We start from the raw sequence: 18,251 nt of genomic DNA, 5'->3' as shown, positions 1-18,251 counted from the left end.
TTTTGACTTTACATCTACCAGCTGCAAATTTATGCCTCTTGGCTGTGACTTTGTCTCACATTTAAACTTTCAAAATTGTGATTTTGCATCTCCCAGTTGGGATTTTTTTTCTCCCAGTTGCAAATGCATGTCTCACAGTTACAACTTTTTATCTCATAAATGTGACTTTGTATCTTACAGTTGCACCTTAAAAGCTTACAGTTATGACTATTCATATTTGGAACTATATAACACAAAATGCAGCTAAAAACCACCTTGACACCAGCTGCTTAAAAGTAATCGCAAAAATGGATATAAAAAAAAAAAATCCCTCGCAGCTTTTGTGTGCAGATGCTACTTGGTTTGATCTTGCTCCAAATACTTTACATTATGTGGGTAATTGTCCCACTATTACAGTACATCCAGGTAATTGGTAGACTCTATTTAATTTACTGCTTTTGTACATCTCATGAACATGTTTTGTACCATCACAGTCCTGTGACTGCAGAGAGTAATCAGTTATTCATATCATTAATTGCTCAATTACTTGGTTATGTAAATTGCACCACATCCATGTGACACTGCAACAGCAGAGTCTTGAATAATTCATTATTGTTTCATATTTCATTGTGTGTACCGAACATATGGTCTGTGAATATCTAAAACGGCTTAAATGCTAAACACTGCTTGTTTCCTTTAAGGCAAAGCATGTTACCTGAGCAGATATGTGAATAATCCATGCACACAGTAAATACTTAAGCTAAACAAAATATCTCTTCCCCACAGCCAGGGAAACCTATGTTTAGGATTTGGTTTTGCACCGTGTACTGCAGTATGCTGAGTCAAGTAATAATAATAATAATAATAAGTCTAGTGCGTATGCCGTTTTTACTTTATTGCACTCTGAATTGATACCTACATACATCATGATGTAAATCAAGACCTTTTTGCTTCTTGAACATAAAGATTTGGGTCTTATTTTGTCTAGATTTACTGTTAGAAAGCATTGGGAATTAACGGCAACAGACAGGAGCATGATGTACGAGTTCTTTGTGCCGGGGCAACATAAAGAAAAAGAGCCTTATTACCTGGATTGCTTTCAAAACTAATGTACATTTCATCCCCGTTTCAGCCATGAGTCAAATATTACCCTCTGGGAAGAAAATAAAGGTCATTTTAGCTACGCTTGTAGCTCATTTTTCCTTTGAAACAGGGGTTTGATTAAAAGATAGGTGTGTTGAGACCGATAGATTAATTGCTGGATATCTCCAGGGCATTGACGGATAAATAATGACAGTTCTATATCGAGCCGCACGCATTAAAGTTAATTACCATAGTTCTGGGGCGGGAGTTAGCATATTTTGCTCGCTAATTAAACATACATTTAAATGAAACGATCTCCTCCCTCGCTCTGTTAATCACAGTGTTTTGTCATCCCTGCAGGAGCAATTGGATCAGGAACGGCGGATCCGACTCTTTCTTCGGCATCTAAAAGCTTTGATTCCATGAGGAGCAGCCAACAAATTTGGCCGCAAAAGTCTTTGAAAGTTGCCCCAAGCAATAATAGGCATTTCATAACTCAAACAAGCAGTCCTATGGAAGCTAAAAGAGCCAGTTTGGAGATCATGACCATTCCTGTTTCCAGGAACAACCCTGAGAACTTCTCCGGGGAAGGGAAAGACTTGAATGAGGATGGTTACCCTATTCCCAAAGGTCCTCCGTCACCATTATTTGCAGAGGAAGAAAAAGATGGCGAGGGAAGTGGAGGGAAGGAGTTACCGTTCACCATTGACAGCCAAATGAATGGATCTGATGACCACAGAGTCCCGCTGGAGACCACTGTCAGATGGCAGCTTATGAGTCTCCAGACAACTCAACCTACTAGTGAACCCAAGCATGAGAAACCAGCTGACATGGTTGAGGAAGCCAAGGGGGAAATCATGTACGTCCATCGCCCCATTGAAAAACACAAGAACATTCCCTTGAATAAAGTCAACGTGCCTTTTGTTAAACGAAAGCAAGACCTAGGGTTGACTATTGCACCAGAAACACACACTTCCAACTCGCCTACCACACCAAGCCCTGAAGATCCCAACGAGGACAAGCAAGCAATTCAACCACCAACCGTAGGAATCACTCCTTCCCAACTGGGAGAAGAAACCACTACCGAAGACATTTTGTGTACTCCGAATCCAGCCGTTTCCAGCACGTGGTTACCTGTGGTTCAAGAGGAGGTAGATACTCCACAACCACCGGTTTCTACCATAATAGTGATGCAAGCTGAACCTACGGTTCCACCGACTAGTCCAGGTCCAAACGACACTTCCCAGCAGGCTGAGTCCAGGTCAGGAGGGTCAGAGTCATTTGTGTTGGCTCAGGGCTGGATAATATCTGATCCGGCTCCAACGGAGGAACCTTCATCCCAGACCACAGGAAGGCCAGAGAAGGACACAACTGTGGCTGAGAGTGAAAACAGCCCCTCCAGAACTTCAGGTAAATAACTCTTCAGTGGTGTTCTGTTGATATGAGAATCTAAAGGCCTGTTTATAACATGAAAGATACGAAATGCAGTAACACTTTAGTTTAGGTACCAATTCTTACTATTAACTAGTTGCTTATTAGCATGCATATTACCAGTTTTTACATCCATTAATCCTACCCTATATCTAAACTTAACAACTACGTTACTAACTATTAAGAAGCAGCAAATTAGGCGTTTATTGAGGCAAAAGTCATAGTTAATAGAGAATTGGTGGCCAAATTGAAGTTTGACCTGAAACGCTTTGAGAGAGCTTCCTTGGGTTTGTTTATTTGTTTGATTTTTACTCTGCTTCATTCTTTTGTTATTTTCTTCATTCTTTTATTCCTGTCTTTTAGCTTTAATCGTTTTTCTTCATTCTCTTTCATTCTTTAATTTCACATTCTTTCTAATTTGTTATTTATTTTCCTATACATGTCTTTTGTTTGTTCTTTCTTTTCTTTTCTTTTCTTTTTTCTTACATTCTTTTTATTTTTATTTTATATTCTATTTTTCAGTTATGTCTTTCTTATGTTCTTTCTTTGGTTCTTTCTTTTCATTGGTTCTTTTCCTTCCATTCTTTTTTTATATCATTCTTTGACTTGTTCTTTCTTCCATTCTGGCTTTCTTTCTTTGACTTTTTCATTCTTTTTTGTTTTTCTTGTTCTTTCCTTTGTTATTTCTTTCTTGATTTTTTTTTTGCTTTGTTTGTGGTTTTCTTCTTTTTTAATTTACTAGTTTATTCCTTTAGTTTATTTAATTTATTTTTCTTATATTCTCTTTTTTTCCTTTTAATCTCATTGTTTTTCTCAATTTATTTTTGTTTTCGTTCTTTCATTCTTTTGATACGTTTCCTTAAATTCTTTCCTTCTTTTGCCGCCTCCTGCTCTTTCATTTTACTTTCTCTGTTTGTTTTTCATTCTATTATTTTTGTTTCTTTCTTTTGCACATTCCTGTATTCTTTATTTTGCTTTTTGTTTTTTTTGTCCATTCTGTTTTTATTAAATTTTTTTGTTATTTTTATTCCATTATTTCTTTTGTTAATTCTCTGTATTCTTTATTTTCTTTCTTCAGTTCTTTCCATCATTCTTTTACTCTATATTTATTATTTTTTTTTTTATTATTCTTTCGATCTTTATTATTAATTTTGTTCTTTTTTGTTTGCTTTCTTCCTTTTTGTTTTTCTCCTTATGTCTTTCATTCTTTATTCTTCATTTCTTTTTATTATTTATTTCTTTTCACTTTCCGATAATGTGTTTATTTCTTATTTTACTTCATATAATTTTATTCTTATTCATTTGGTCTTTCCCTTTCTATTTAGTTTTTTCATTCATTCTTCCTTTCTTCCGCTCTGTATTTCTGTCTTTTGTTCTTTCTTTCTTTGCATGGTAAACAAACAGAGTGCAAAGAAGTGAATTGCTGCAGCCTCACAGTAATTAGAGGGTTAGGGCCAGTGCAATTAGAGAGTCTCGCTAAGGCAGAGATCTTAGTCTAAATCAAATCAATGTTGACAGAAGCCAGTAGATGTGTTCAGTAATTGAGTCCAGTCTCGCTCTAGTCTATATGCATGTTTAAAATGGTGCTGTATACATAAGCCCAACCTCCCCTTGTTCAAATCGATAACTTTGGGTAGGAGTTTCCTAGAGTGCAAGACCTCAGAAACACACTTCAGCAAACAAAATAATGATCTTGAAAGCAGCTCTAGTAGGCCTCTAGCATAGAATAAATGTAAACAGATGGGTATCTTTAAGTATACAAAACACATAAAAGAATGAATCATTTAACCCAGACCATACAGTCCAAATAAGACATTTTACAGCGTTTGCCGCATGTTTCTGCTGCATAAAGGATGTAACCACAGAACAAAAAGGTTTTTCAAGGTAAGATTTTGTCTGTCTGTTAAATGAATCATTGCTGCAGAGCTTTGACTGTTTAGCATATGAAAAACTATGAAGAACTTTGAAAAGACAAGACAAAACTGCTGCTAAACAACTTTTTTCAACTGTCAGAAAGAAACACGCATTCGAGCAGATTTTTTGCCTGAGGATTTCCTTCCAAAAACCCGGTTGCTTTTGAGCACAAAGAGCAGAGAGTCCTGTTTGTCCTCCTTTTCCTGCAGCGCAGGTGGAAGTTCATAAGCCTTTTTAATCAATGATCCGCCGGTGGAGAGGCTGCTGTTCTCTGCCTCTCCCCTGAGGCCTTTTAGGCATCATAGAAGTGGTTTTTGAAAAATAGCCGCCGTCACGGTAGTCATAACACCAGCACCAGACCGGCTTGCCCTTAATTAGAGAAGCACGTCGCTCTGCGATAAGACGAAGAGGTGCTGTGACTTTGCTGTTCCATCACTCTCGCTGACATGGCTTGGAGCTGTTTGCACATAGAAACAAACATGTTCATCGGTCTTTGTAAGACAGACAGGTGCAGTGTATTCATTCACACACACATGCTACATACACTGTCACAAACCCACCCAATTTCTGAGTAGGCCAATAAAAATAAATAATAATAAAAAAAAATTGTTCATTTTATTTTTAGTTAGTTTTATTTTAATTTGATTTTTCTACAATTTAAATATTTTCATTTTGCTGAAATTTTTATATTTAATTTCATTTTAGTAAAGCAGGATGTACACTGAAGCATGTTTATTTTTCTTTACACAGTGCACTTAACACACTATATGCGCTCTTACAGGCCCACACTATTTCTATTGTGCAGGTGATTGTTTTATTTTATGTTATTTTATTTTATTTTAATAGTTTATTATTTTAGTTACAATAAATGCACATGAAACATACTGACATATTCAACATTCTGCCTATTAAAAATATTATGAACGCTTAGCATGTTCACCTTGGTTAGAAACACACATTTTCATTTTTTAAAATAAATCTCTATGAACAAATAATGACTTAATAATGACATAATATTCTCACTTAACAATTAGCGAAAATAGAATGGATATTATATTGCTCCAGGTCTTCAGTTACAAAAACAGACAACAAGGCACAAGTGACAAACAAGGACACAAGACGAACACAGACACAAAAAAATCTAAAATTCATATTTATAGCTTCTAAGAAAAATATTAAGCTTTAAATTACAATTGGCTAGAAACGCATAGCCTACTTTTTTTATTCAGCTCTACATAAATAATAACTTAAAACATTTCGACATTCTTACTTAGCCTCACGATTAGTTAAAATCCAACGAATAATTCACATTTCTCCCGATCACTTACAAAAACGGAGCTTAATCACAAGTAATTTACATAAAGCGTATTAACAGCTTCTATAATGGACATGGAGATTATGGACACACACTGAGCTATAACTTGGTTAATAGCGCATATCTGAGTAAGCGCCTGGGTAAAAATTTGTATTAAAAAAAAAAACAGTATAAAAAGCACATTCTATATTTGAGTCTGACTGAAACAACAGGAGCTGTTTTTGTTGTTTACCATTTACACGCAAATCCCCATTTTAACAAACTTTTAAGACTTCAAAACATTCAAGTTTATGACTGACCAACCTCTAAAGACAAATTTATAGTTGTCTTTGTAAAGAAATATGTAGCTTTTGAGCCGCTCCTGTGACGCTGTACAAACGCTTCTAGTGTGAATACTCTGGTGCATCTGTAGCTGCAGTGATGCTGTAGTTACGTTCACGTGCTGCTCACGCTTGCAGTCAAAGACTCAATCAGATAACAAAAAGTGTCAGAAAAACGACACCTCTGACCATTCTGTGATGTCGTTTGTCCAGTCACAGATACCATATGGACAGTCCGACCCAATAAGGCTCTGTTTTTCTACATATCTTGCTCTGTAAAGCAGCAGAAATGATTTTATGAAGGCCATTCTGGGTTAACACCATGCTTTAACAGTGAGGGGGAAAGGATTGTTTTCTCCCATGCCAACCCCACCCCCACAGCTATGACCCGACACCGACCAAGTCTATACTTAATTATTTTTTTAATGTGCTTCATTTTAGCTTGTTGTTACCTTGTGCTGTTGCTTTTGAAACTGTGAGCAAGACTTACATTCCTCTCACTCCCAGACTCTAAATTATAAAGCCCATTCTGGAGTTCGGACGGACAATAGAAAGCCTGTGAGTTATTTTCCTCCAGCTCCTTAAGATGAATCACCCTGCCTACAAGGTAATATACAATGAATATAAGATCAGTGTAGTAAATTCAGTGAGAAAAATGTCTAAAAACATCATCTGTACTAACTCACATCAACCAGACGAACTGGGGAAAAGTCCCACCCTGCAGTTTTTTTCCCCCTCATTGAATATTCTGTTTTCAGAATACATTATTTTCCCCTAATGTATTGCACTGCGTGTATGAATCTGGCTTTAATAACTTGTGAGTTACTCACACCAGCCATGAAAGCGAGTTCAGGGGAGATAATGATCGCATCTGAGGTGAGGAAGCTAGCATGACTGCTTCCAATGTACCTTTCAGTCTCCATGGAAGCTACATGTGCTGCATTCAGGCTTTGATCATGTAAGCGCTGAGCACTACTACTGTTTGTAGACAAGCTAACAGTTGTACTTGCAGCTAACCGAGCTGCCAGGCTCTCTCCAGGCAAACATCACCCCCTCCTTCAGATGGTTTATTTACTGTCTCACCACCCACACAATCCACTGGGTTGTCTTATGTATCAGTAACTACGATGTTTGTTATGTGTGTGCACTAAGGCAACTGTAAACATCAAAATGTCAGCTCTTAGAGCGGGAGAGTTTTGATATTCTTTTTAAAATACTAATTTAAGGAAAGGGAAGAAGATGTTTCTGTGATCCGTTTATAGTGTTTTTTTTTATTTTTGTGCATTTGCATCTTTATAAGAAAGATAGATAGACAAAGAAAAACAGACAAAGATTGACAGAATAACAGGCAGAACAATAGAAGTATACAGATGGACAGACTGACAGATATTTAGACAGAACGATATACAGAAGGACAGGTAGACAGAAGAACAGACAGATAGATAGAATGACAGACTGATAGATAGAACAATAAACAGTTAGAACAACAACAGAAAGAAAGATAGATAGAACAACAGACATAGTTAGACAGAATGCCAGATTGACAGACTGACATAGACAGAACAACAGAGAGACAGAACGACAGACTGACAAATAGAACAATAGACAGATAGTTAGAACGATGGACAGGATGACAGAAAGAACAACAGACAGATAGTTAGACAGAACGACAGACATATTTAGACAGAATGATAGAATGACAGACAGAACAACAGACAGATAGTTAGACAAACGACAGACATATTTAGACAGAATGATAGAAAGAATGACAGACAGAACAACAGACAGATAGTTAGACAGAACTACAGACATATTTAGACAGAATGATAGAAAGAATGACAGACAGAACAACAGACAGATAGTTAGACAGAACTACAGACATATTTAGACAGAATGATAGAAAGAATGACAGACAGAACAACAGACAGATAGTTAGACAAACGACAGACATATTAAGACAGAACGACAGAAAGAAAGAATGACAGACAGAACAACAGACAGATAGGTTAGACAGAACTACAGACATATTTAGACAGAATGATAGAAAGAATGACAGACAGAACAACAGACAGATAGTTAGACAAACGACAGACATATTAAGACAGAACGACAGAAAGAAAGAATGACAGACAGAACAACAGACAGATAGTTAGACAGAACTACAGACATATTTAGACAGAATGATAGAAAGAATGACAGACAGAACAACAGACAGATAGTTAGACAAACGACAGACATATTTAGACAGAATGATAGAAAGAATGACAGACAGAACAACAGACAGATAGTTAGACAGAACTACAGACATATTTAGACAGAATGATAGAACGAATGACAGCTAGAAAGAACAGCATAGACAGAATAACATACAGACAATTAGAACAACAGAAAGACAGGTAGATATAGCAACAGACAGATTGTTAGACATGGCAGACAGATAGTTAGAACAACAGACAGTTAGACAGAATGACAGATACAGAACAACAGATAGACAGAACGACAGACCAACAAACAGAACAAAAGACAGATAGTTAGAACAAAGGACAGACTGACAGATAGACAGACCAACAGAAAGATAGACAGAACGACAGACAAAATGACAGATAGACAGAACAACAGATAGACGGAATGGCAGACTGACAGACAGAACAACAGACAGATATTTAGACAGAATGACAGACTGACAGATAGAAAGACAGAACAACAGACAGATAGTTTGACAGAATGACAGATAGACAGAACAAAAGACAGATGGACAGAACGACAGACAGAACAACAGACATAGAGAGAATGACAGATAGAACAATAGACAGATATTTAGAAAGAGCGACAAACTGACAGATAGACAGAACAACGGATAGACAGAATGACAGAAAAACAGAAAAAAAGGAGTTCTAAATGTGCACTACCACTTAACCATGGCTTTGACAACTTTCTTGCTTTATTCGTGGTGATTTTTTAATTGGGCAAGTTAGAAACCACCTAGCAAATGTCCTAGAAATGACATGCCAGCAACCACTTGCTTACTAGTTTAAAACTTGTTTACACATGCTGCATTGTGTTTGTGTATTCATTTTAATTTTAGTTAAATGTTTAATCATTTTGTTTTGTTTTTGTCACCTTTATTAGTTTTTTATAGGTGTGTATATATATATATATATATATATATATATATATAACAACTAAAATTAAAATGATTAAATATACAGTATATATATATATATATATATATATATATATATATATATATATATATATACTGTATATTTAATCATTTTAATTTTAGTTGTTTTAGTACAAGTTAAACTAGATAAAAATTAGAAATGTTTCCTTTGCAACTAACTGAAAAAAATAACTGTTAACGTTTATTTTATTTCAAGTAACTTTATTTTTATTTAAGTATATAAATCCTGAGATTATACCCCTCTTTTGTTCATAAGCTGTTTTGTAAACTTAAACTCATCTTACTTCCATCATACCATGCTCAGCATTTTTCATAAACGCAGTGCGAGTTCTGCCAGGTCGGAAATTGAACTGAAAGTCTGATGTTCCTGATATACGACGGCCTCATTGTCAGCGCCGTGGACCGTGCGCCGCTGACCTGGATTGAGTCCGGAACACGGTGATGAAGTATCCTCTTCTATCTGATTATACGTGCTGCTTCAGGTTCCCTGCCGACTGGGCTGTATCTTGCCGGAGCTGAATAGACCAGACAGCTCCGACTCTCTCCACACCCCACTGAGATGCTTATTTTAGCAACATGGCATTTTATTCTCCCCTATCACTTTGAGAGAGAATGTGTCCCAGCATTTAATGTGCTTTATAATGTCTGTGCATGCAAGACAAGATGCCGTATGGACACACTGCTATGTGAGTAACAGGTGCATTTAAATGCAGTGTTAATGTTTACTTTTTTGGAGGGGTGTTGTTTGTTTTAAATTATGGTCAAATGTACTTTTTTCGGTTTAAATTTCAGTATGAATCCACAATTTCCCACTGAAATTTCACAAGGGATTTCTGTTTTACTGTAACTAAAATGGCATTTTGTCATTTTCGTCAACAGTATTTTTAAAATAAAAATGCTCTGTATCATTATGTTGCACATTTGTTTTTGTTCAGTTTATTTTGTTTGTTTGTTTTACATTTGTACTGCAAATTTTTAATGGAGAAATCCAGTCATTTTAAAAGGAAGCTATGCAATCAGGAATTTTCCGTACGCAGGGTAAAAAATTTCCCACGGCAGATTTCGCAACTGGTTCGAATTGGTCACACAAACTATACTATTGACAATAGGCAATGGACCTTTTTTTTGTAAAATTTTGCTGATGACAGTTTTGTTTAAATTTAGTCAATATTTCTTTAAGCCATAATTATTCATTTTGGTAAGTTTTACTCTCTCCAAATTGGCATATTGTCATATTTTCGCCAAGTTATTAAAAAAATTAAAACCTCTTAACAATCATCATCAAGGCTCTATGTTTTGTTTTTGGTTGTTTGTTTTACAATGTTGTAATATGGGTTGTAAAAATGGGGGCAAAATGTTTCTGTACACTGTCTTCGCAACATGTTTGAGTCGGTCACGCACATTCGCCACATTGACCAACAAAAATATGTTTCGTTTGAAAGTGACTGCACACATCTACATTATTGACAATAGGCAATGGACCGTTTTTCGCCATCAAGGTTTTGCTAATGAAGTCTTTTGATGGCAACATTGTTTATTTTGAGTCATAATTTTGTCATGTGAATAGCAATCCATGAAATCGGTGATTTCAAGTTGTCAGAAAGAAAGCTTTTAATTTGGATGGCACTCTTATTAATGCATATTTATATATGACGCGAGTTACGTAATCAGATTACTTTTTTAGAGTAGCTAGTAAAATATCTAAATTACTTTTTAGAATGAGTAATGCTAGTTACTTTGTTTTCCCATTTATTGACTAACAGCAAAAGTAACATAGCCCATTACTTTCCATAAAAGGTACCTAAGTAACATAATTAGTTACTTTTTTTAGGGAGTAACACAACATTGTAATGCATTACTTTTAAAAGTAACTTTCCCAAACACTGCCCATAAATAACTGAATTCAGTATGTAAAGAATCACTCAGAAGAGGAGTGACTCCATATTCAGTAGAGGACCTCTTTATTCCACTTTAAGCTTGCAGATGCGTTTTGTGCATAAACAACAGCAGCTTTATTAAAAGACTCTTCAGATACAACCTCAGCGACATCAAATTTTGTTCAGCAGGGCACATCAGCCCAGACAAGCAGGAGATGGAAAATGAAAGAAGGGGAGAAGAGGCGGGTACAATAAGGACGGTTGATGTGCCTAGCAGCCTGAAGCCTACAGCATGGAGGAGCTTCAACCATTAACTGTGTGTCAGACTCTCCAGGCACTAACAATAGCACAGACACTCTTTTCTCTCTCTCTCTCTCTCTCTCTCTCTCTCTCTCTCTCTCTCTCTCTCTCTCTCTCTCTCTCTCTCTCCCTCTCTCTTGCTCCCTTCCCCTTCTTTCTTCCAAATTTCATATTCATAGGGAGATGAAATCGGCTCTTGTCCCTCACACCAAACTCATGCACATCGTAGTTTTGTTTTAGCATCAAACCTATTAATAGGGATGTTTAATGTGCGATTTTCAGTTATTTATGCAAATCTCAGGATGCATGTGACACCGACAGGCTTTAATCTTTTCATTGTAGTGCTGAGGTACGTCAAGACGGGGATATTATTGGAATGCCAGGTTGTTCAATGTCAGGATTATTTTAGGATTTCCGTTGCTAGGATGAAGTTTAGTGCCTTTCCAGCTGAAATCTGACCTGAAATTGTAGGTTTTAAGTGTTTGAGAATTATGTGCCTTTGAGCGCTTTGAATTGTGTCTCTTTTACACTTATTGACTTCTTAGGTCTAAAAAAAGCTTCTTCTTTTTTGCATGTTAAAAAAAAATAGAAATAAAAGAACATCATGGTGTTTTGACTCTGATTAAATTAAATTAAACCTTTATTATAATATATTATTCAAATACATAACAGTACATTTTAAATATACAGTATAAAAGTACTTTTGCATATCATTTATTATTATATATTTAAATAATACATTATATAATTTAAATATACCATAAAATATATTATGCATTTAAAAAATATTGCCACTTAAGTTGCTTCAGTATAGTTATAATTTGTAGCTAATAAGAGTAACTTAACTGTGGTTTAATTACTTAAAATTATGATAGCTTGTAGCTTGGTCTGCTTAAAGGAATAGCTTTCAAAAAAAAAAAAAAAAAGGAAAATTTGCTGAAAATTTACTCACCCTCTAGCCATCCCAAATATAGATTAGTTTCTTTCTTCATGGGAACAAGAGTAAATGGGTGCAGTCAGGATGAGAGTCCAACAGCCTGCAAAACATAACAAAAAAAAGTTTTAAAATAAAAAATAAAGCATAAAGCGGCATGTTTTTAATACCCCAATGCATCAAGACATTTTTTTTTCCTCCAGTGAAACAGCTGTATTGTCTGAATCAGGTGAGAAATATGCACAGATCAAGCACTGTTTACAAGCGAAATTTCACATGATGTTAATTGCTAGACTGGAGTTCTATGGATTACTTGTGGATTATTGTAATGTTTTTATCAACTGTTTGGATTCTTATTTTGACATCACCCATTCACTGCAGAGGATCGATTGGTAAGCAAGTGATGCAATGCTAAATTTATAAATCTGCACTCATCTACATCTTGGATGGCTTGAGGCTAAGTACATTTTCAGCTAATTTTCATTTCTGAGTGAACTGTTCCTTTGTTTCCAATCAATGTTCTTGGTATTGCTTTGGAAGCATTGAACATAACTGAGTCTTTATTACAGTCTCCTTGATTTGATTAAGATTCAAAAGCTTCATTTGATGGCTTAAGTTCCAACCTTTCGGCCATCAACTGAACTTGCTAACTAATTATGCCAAAGAAGTGAACAAATGATTGAATTTGATTCCCTAAACCCAGTTTTGCACATTCCTACAAACTCTCTCTGCTTTTCTCCAGCAAACGCTGAGTGCTATCTGAATTTGCTCCACTGCAGCGCAAGTTACGTCATCCCGCCGGTGGTAAACGGTAACTCCAGCCTTCCCCAGCTTCATTCTTCCAGCAACATTAAATCACTGCTTGCTCTGTGCCAGTAGATTGCTGTGGTCCACAGGGATGCAGAGTTATCTGTGTTGCGGTAGAAATAGGCCTCGGTTTCCCAAGGTGCACACTCAGCTTACCTCCACAGTAATTGCAACCTCATATTCAGTGAATGATGAGCACTGGTGGTTTGACCTTCAAGGCTCAAAGGATGTGTCACATATAAACTTCATTACAAGAACCATGATAAACTCATTTAGATGAGAAAATCTGTAATTCACCTCAGAATGCTATGCATTTGTGTCTTTTCTCGCATTTGCAAAGCGCTTGTTTGTATTGTGACTAATTGTAGCATTTAATTTACTTAATGTCGCACCACCCACAGTGGTTTTATTCACAGCTACAGTTACTGTAGAGCGATTGCGGTAAAACTGGGACAGCTTAAATGCAGAAAATCTGGTATAATGTTGATTTCTAAGTGTTGGTTGATTTACATATAATCAAGTGTAGTTTCCAAAATCTGAATGCTGTATGATTATTTCAAGCTTCAACCGTGATAAGAGAAAGGATATGTACCACTTACAAAAGCATCTTAAAAATTAATAGAAAAATGTTTAATGCTCCAGAAATTGAAGTCCCACCTTACAGTTACAAAAACCAAATGCTTTTCTGTGAAAGTTTTTTTGCATGTACATTAACTGAATACTTTGCTCTAGAACATACATGCGTATTAAAGGGATAGTTCACCAAAAAATGAAAATTACCCCATTATTTACTCAAGCAAGGTATCCATAATGTATATGACTTTCTTCTTTCAATCAGAGTTATATTTAAAAATGTCGTGGCTCTTCCAAGCTTTATAATGGCAGTGAATGGGGGTTGAGATGTAGAAGCCTAAAAAAGTGCATCCATCTATCATAAAAAGTACTCAACACATGTGTTGTGGAAGAAAAATTTCTATATTTAAAACTTGATACACCATAATATCTAGCTTCCACTAACTGTCATACACGTGTTCATGAGAGAGTGCCCTTACGAAAAAGAAGTTTATTCAAGTGTGCTATTAGTATACTTCTTTTAAACTAAAAATAGGAAAGTATGCTTTTAGTTTACTTTTTATGTACTTCTCAGAAATGGGATGGGAAGTGAACATATGTACGACGGTTAGCGGAAGCTAGAGATTACGGTTTATACAGTTTTAAATATGGATATTTTTCCTACACAAACACATCACTTCGCTTCAGAACGGCTTGTTGAGCCGTGTGGGGCACTTTTTATGATAGATGGATGCACTTTTTTGGGCTTCAAAATTTTAACCCCCATTCACTGCCATTATAAAGCTTGGAAGAGCCAGGACATTTTTAATAGAACTCTGACTGTATTCGTCTGAAAGAAGAAAGTCATATACATCTAGGATGGCTTGAGGATGAGTAAATCATGGGGTAATTTTTATTTTTTGGTGAACTATCCCTTTAACTGTAAAGGCGCGAACAAAGTAGCAAATGTAAGCTAAATAAGCTAAATTGAATCTTGACCAAAAGTTTTGGAGATTTTAGTCTTTCCTACAGTACATCTAAATTTCCACCTGCTTGGAGGCATTTTTAAGATGGCCGTCAACTGACTGACTTACCATAAAAGGACAGGCCACAGTTTGTATCTACAAGCTATTGTTAAAAAAGTTCAGGGGGTGTTAGCAAACCATCACCGTGTAGCAGTGGAACACGAGGTTCAGAAGTGTTGCTGAAGTTTGTGCAACACTTAATTCCTACAGAGAGATTTATTTGTGCAGGCCAGCCACTATATTTTTTATCTATTGTTTTCAAGTGTACAGATCTCAGAGGGTTTGACTGGATCTTACTGCCATGAAGTCTTCAAGTATTTCTCTCTTAACAAGGGCCTCAGCGTAGCATCATAAACAGCTTGTTTATGAGAGAAGGGAGCATGTACACTTAAGAGTCTGGGTGGTGAAGCACTGTATTAGTATTTTATTTTCCTAGAGACTGTCCCTCATGGCCATGGACTGTGTTTTTGAGAGATAGCGGCTGAATAAAAAGATCACATTTTAATGGTTCGGCATCTGCTTTGGAGGTCAGTAGCTCTTCTAGCTGTTAAAACTTGCATTTTTTACAAGCAGACTTGTTTTTGTTTCTGTTTGGTTCAGTACATAGTGAGATTGTGGGTTAGAGCTAGTCGCTCAAACAAGTGACTCATGAGCTAGACCCACATTTATGAGTCTTTTTGATTGATTCCTCAAAAAAGTTGTGCAAATGAGATGCTGTTTGGTAGAAGTTGCAATGCAGGCACTTGATGTATTGAAGCTCTTTTGTAATCAAGCTTTTATCATGACAAATGACTATTATCCACTTATATTGTTTGTAGTGTCGATCTTCTGAGCAGTCGTTTCCATCTCAGGACGAGCTCCGTTCAGGGTCCTCTGAGACCATGAACAGTGTGTGGACTTTAGTGAGAAAGTCATGGAGAAATAAAAAGAGACAGAATTGGGGAAGAAGGAACTATTTTAAGCTCGCTGTGTAATTAATCATAAGCCAACGGCACGAAACGGAAAAGGCTTTTAACTGCTATTGCTTTCATCCGTGTTCCATTGTTTTCTTTGTTCGGGTTGTTTATCCACCATTTTACTCATTCACCTCACGTAAAAAGTCACATCATGCGTTTTGATTGATCAGATCACTATCACTGAAAAAAAAATGGTGTAGAAACAATTTTCACTCAGAAATTACTAGTAAATTTCACAAGCCTTTTCCAAGAAGCGTCAAGTATTTTATTGAAAACATTCTCCAGTCATTTTTATTTACACTTTGCAAAATTGATTTATTAGAAGTAGTAGTATTTACTTGTTTTAAAATTAATTATACATTTATTTTTACTTTTGTCACTTTTTATTGTTTTTATTTTCATTATTTTCATATATATAATTTTATACATAATTTTATTTTAATTAAAGTTTTTGTCATTTTTTATTTTCACTTTATTGACAGAAACATTCATTTTAGATATTAATACTGTTTTTAATAATATTCCTAATTTAATTTAATTTAAATTTTTGCCACTTTTGTACTATTTTTATGTTATTAAAATTTTTTATTGAAATAATACTTTTTTATTTTTGTCACTGTTTAATTATTGTTTTCATCATTTTCTTTTTACTGACAGAAACTTTGAAAACTGTTTTATAAACGGTTTAATTATTATTATTTTGTTTAATTTCGATTAATCACTTTTACTATTTTATTTAAAATGTGTTGTTTTTTATTTTAATTATTTATTTATTTTGTTACTTATTAATAATTGTTTTTATTATTTTCATTGTCTTAATATGCCTTGATCGATCATATAACTGTCCGATTGAGTGTGCACATTCCATTTACACTTGGAAAATGGATCTAGATCCATACTAATCCATAATTTTTTCCTTTAAGTGTTCTCCTTGTCCTGTTTAGAATTAGTATTTGAGTTTCGAGGTTCCTCTGTCTACAATTGCTTGCTCACTTGTGCATCTCGAAACTTCCAAATTCTCCATGCTATCGTAATTCTGTTTGGGATGAATAAAGCTTACATATGTGGCCTGAATAACCACATGCATTTACACCTCAAACCACCTACTGTGTTATTTTCATATTATCCACAGCTTAGGGAAGCAATCTCCGTCGGGACTACCAATCTGTGCAGGAAATGGCCTACGTCGTGACTAATTGTTTGGGACCTGAATGTCTTTTTCCCCTGCACCGTTTCCAGCTTAGTGACAAGAGCTCTCCATCCTCTCAGAAAACGATCCGTTTGACGGGATTTGGGCTGAAAAAGCCCTCGTGTGGGTGCTGAAGAGTTCATTTCATCACGATGATGACGAGTAGTCCTTGAACTCTGTCGCTCTTGTGGAGTTGTGTGCAAGAGGAGTCTCCAGTCATGGCGTCGTTCATTAAAATTGGTCAATGCGGATCTTTATGTCATCGTTCCCTGCGTGGAGTATTAATAGTAGAGCTGCTTCTTGTTGATGAGAGCCAGCTTTGAGAGCTCATGAGAGAGCAGGGGAATGTTTATCCGCTCTTTCTGGCTATGAAGCAGCAGTCACTCATGTGTCATATACTTGTCAATCTCAGCTATCCAACTGGCGGTTTCTGCTGGCTGTTGTCTTTGGACTAAAAGAACAATTGACTGCAAAACGTGAAGTATTCACTGTGTCCGACTTTCAAATTTTGTCCTTCATGGAGTTCTTTGTATTTCGTTTTTGTGTATATGTGGTTTTTATGTTGTCTTAGTTTCATTTTTGTCACTTCGCGGTGTGACCAAGGCCTTGAGCCTGTTTCAAAAATAAATAATTTATATATAAAAACCAATGGGTGGATGAATATTTAGCTTCAACATGCTTTTGGTAAGTTTCGATGTCTGCTGTCAACTACCCTGTTGAAAAGACCAGTACATATTTTATCATATCATGCGTATAACCTTAAAATGTTTCTTGCTGGACAAAAAGGACCATTATAATGATAATAAATTATTATAATATATAATAAATATGTAAAATAATATAATACACACACACACATATGTTTTTGAAAAAAAAAAAAAGATGATTCATGCAATTTATTGGTTTATTTATGTTTTATTATATTTTTAACAGCATTGCTATGTTGATCTGCTAGCTAGACCAGCATTGTCCATCATAATCCAGTCTGAGCCAGCGTGGGACTGTAAAATGAGCTGAATTCTGTCTGTAAATACAAATAAAATAGACAAATGCAAGCGCAGTACAGTAGCTACAGAGCACAACCGCAAACCTTGCCTTTAATCTGCTTTCATACTCTGCTCGTGTATCATTGCATGTGTACTTTTTGTTTTCATAAGGGATTGTGTGCTTCAAGAAGAATCCGTTAGAGGAGAGAAAATAAAACAAGCTGTCACAACAGACAAGAAACATAGTACAGTTAATTTCAATTGAAGAGCTCCCAAGGCCTGTAACAAAGTAAAACTCGATAAGATGTGGGAAGTCGAACACACACGGCGGCGTGTTGCGAGGCCGTGTTGCGATTTATCTCCCCTGCTGTAAATAATTGGGTGTTTGGAATTATACCG

The 18,251-nt window shown here is 35.8% G+C and overlaps 1 protein-coding gene across 1 annotated transcript in view; it reads left to right on the top strand.

The window, feature by feature from the left end:
* The window catches only part of LOC109088291 (neurocan core protein-like), a 127,831-nt gene that overhangs the window by 58,361 nt on the left and 51,219 nt on the right, over positions 1 to 18,251 (top strand). The window contains 1 exon segment of the mRNA XM_042749919.1: positions 1,423 to 2,472. Coding sequence (XP_042605853.1) covers positions 1,423 to 2,472 — 1,050 coding nt within the window.

The sequence above is a fragment of the Cyprinus carpio genome, chromosome B22 (assembly GCF_018340385.1).
Source record: "Cyprinus carpio isolate SPL01 chromosome B22, ASM1834038v1, whole genome shotgun sequence".
NCBI lineage: Eukaryota > Metazoa > Chordata > Actinopteri > Cypriniformes > Cyprinidae > Cyprinus > Cyprinus carpio.
The sequence above is the reverse complement of the archived record's forward strand: the minus strand, read 5'-3'. Positions and strand labels throughout refer to the sequence as shown.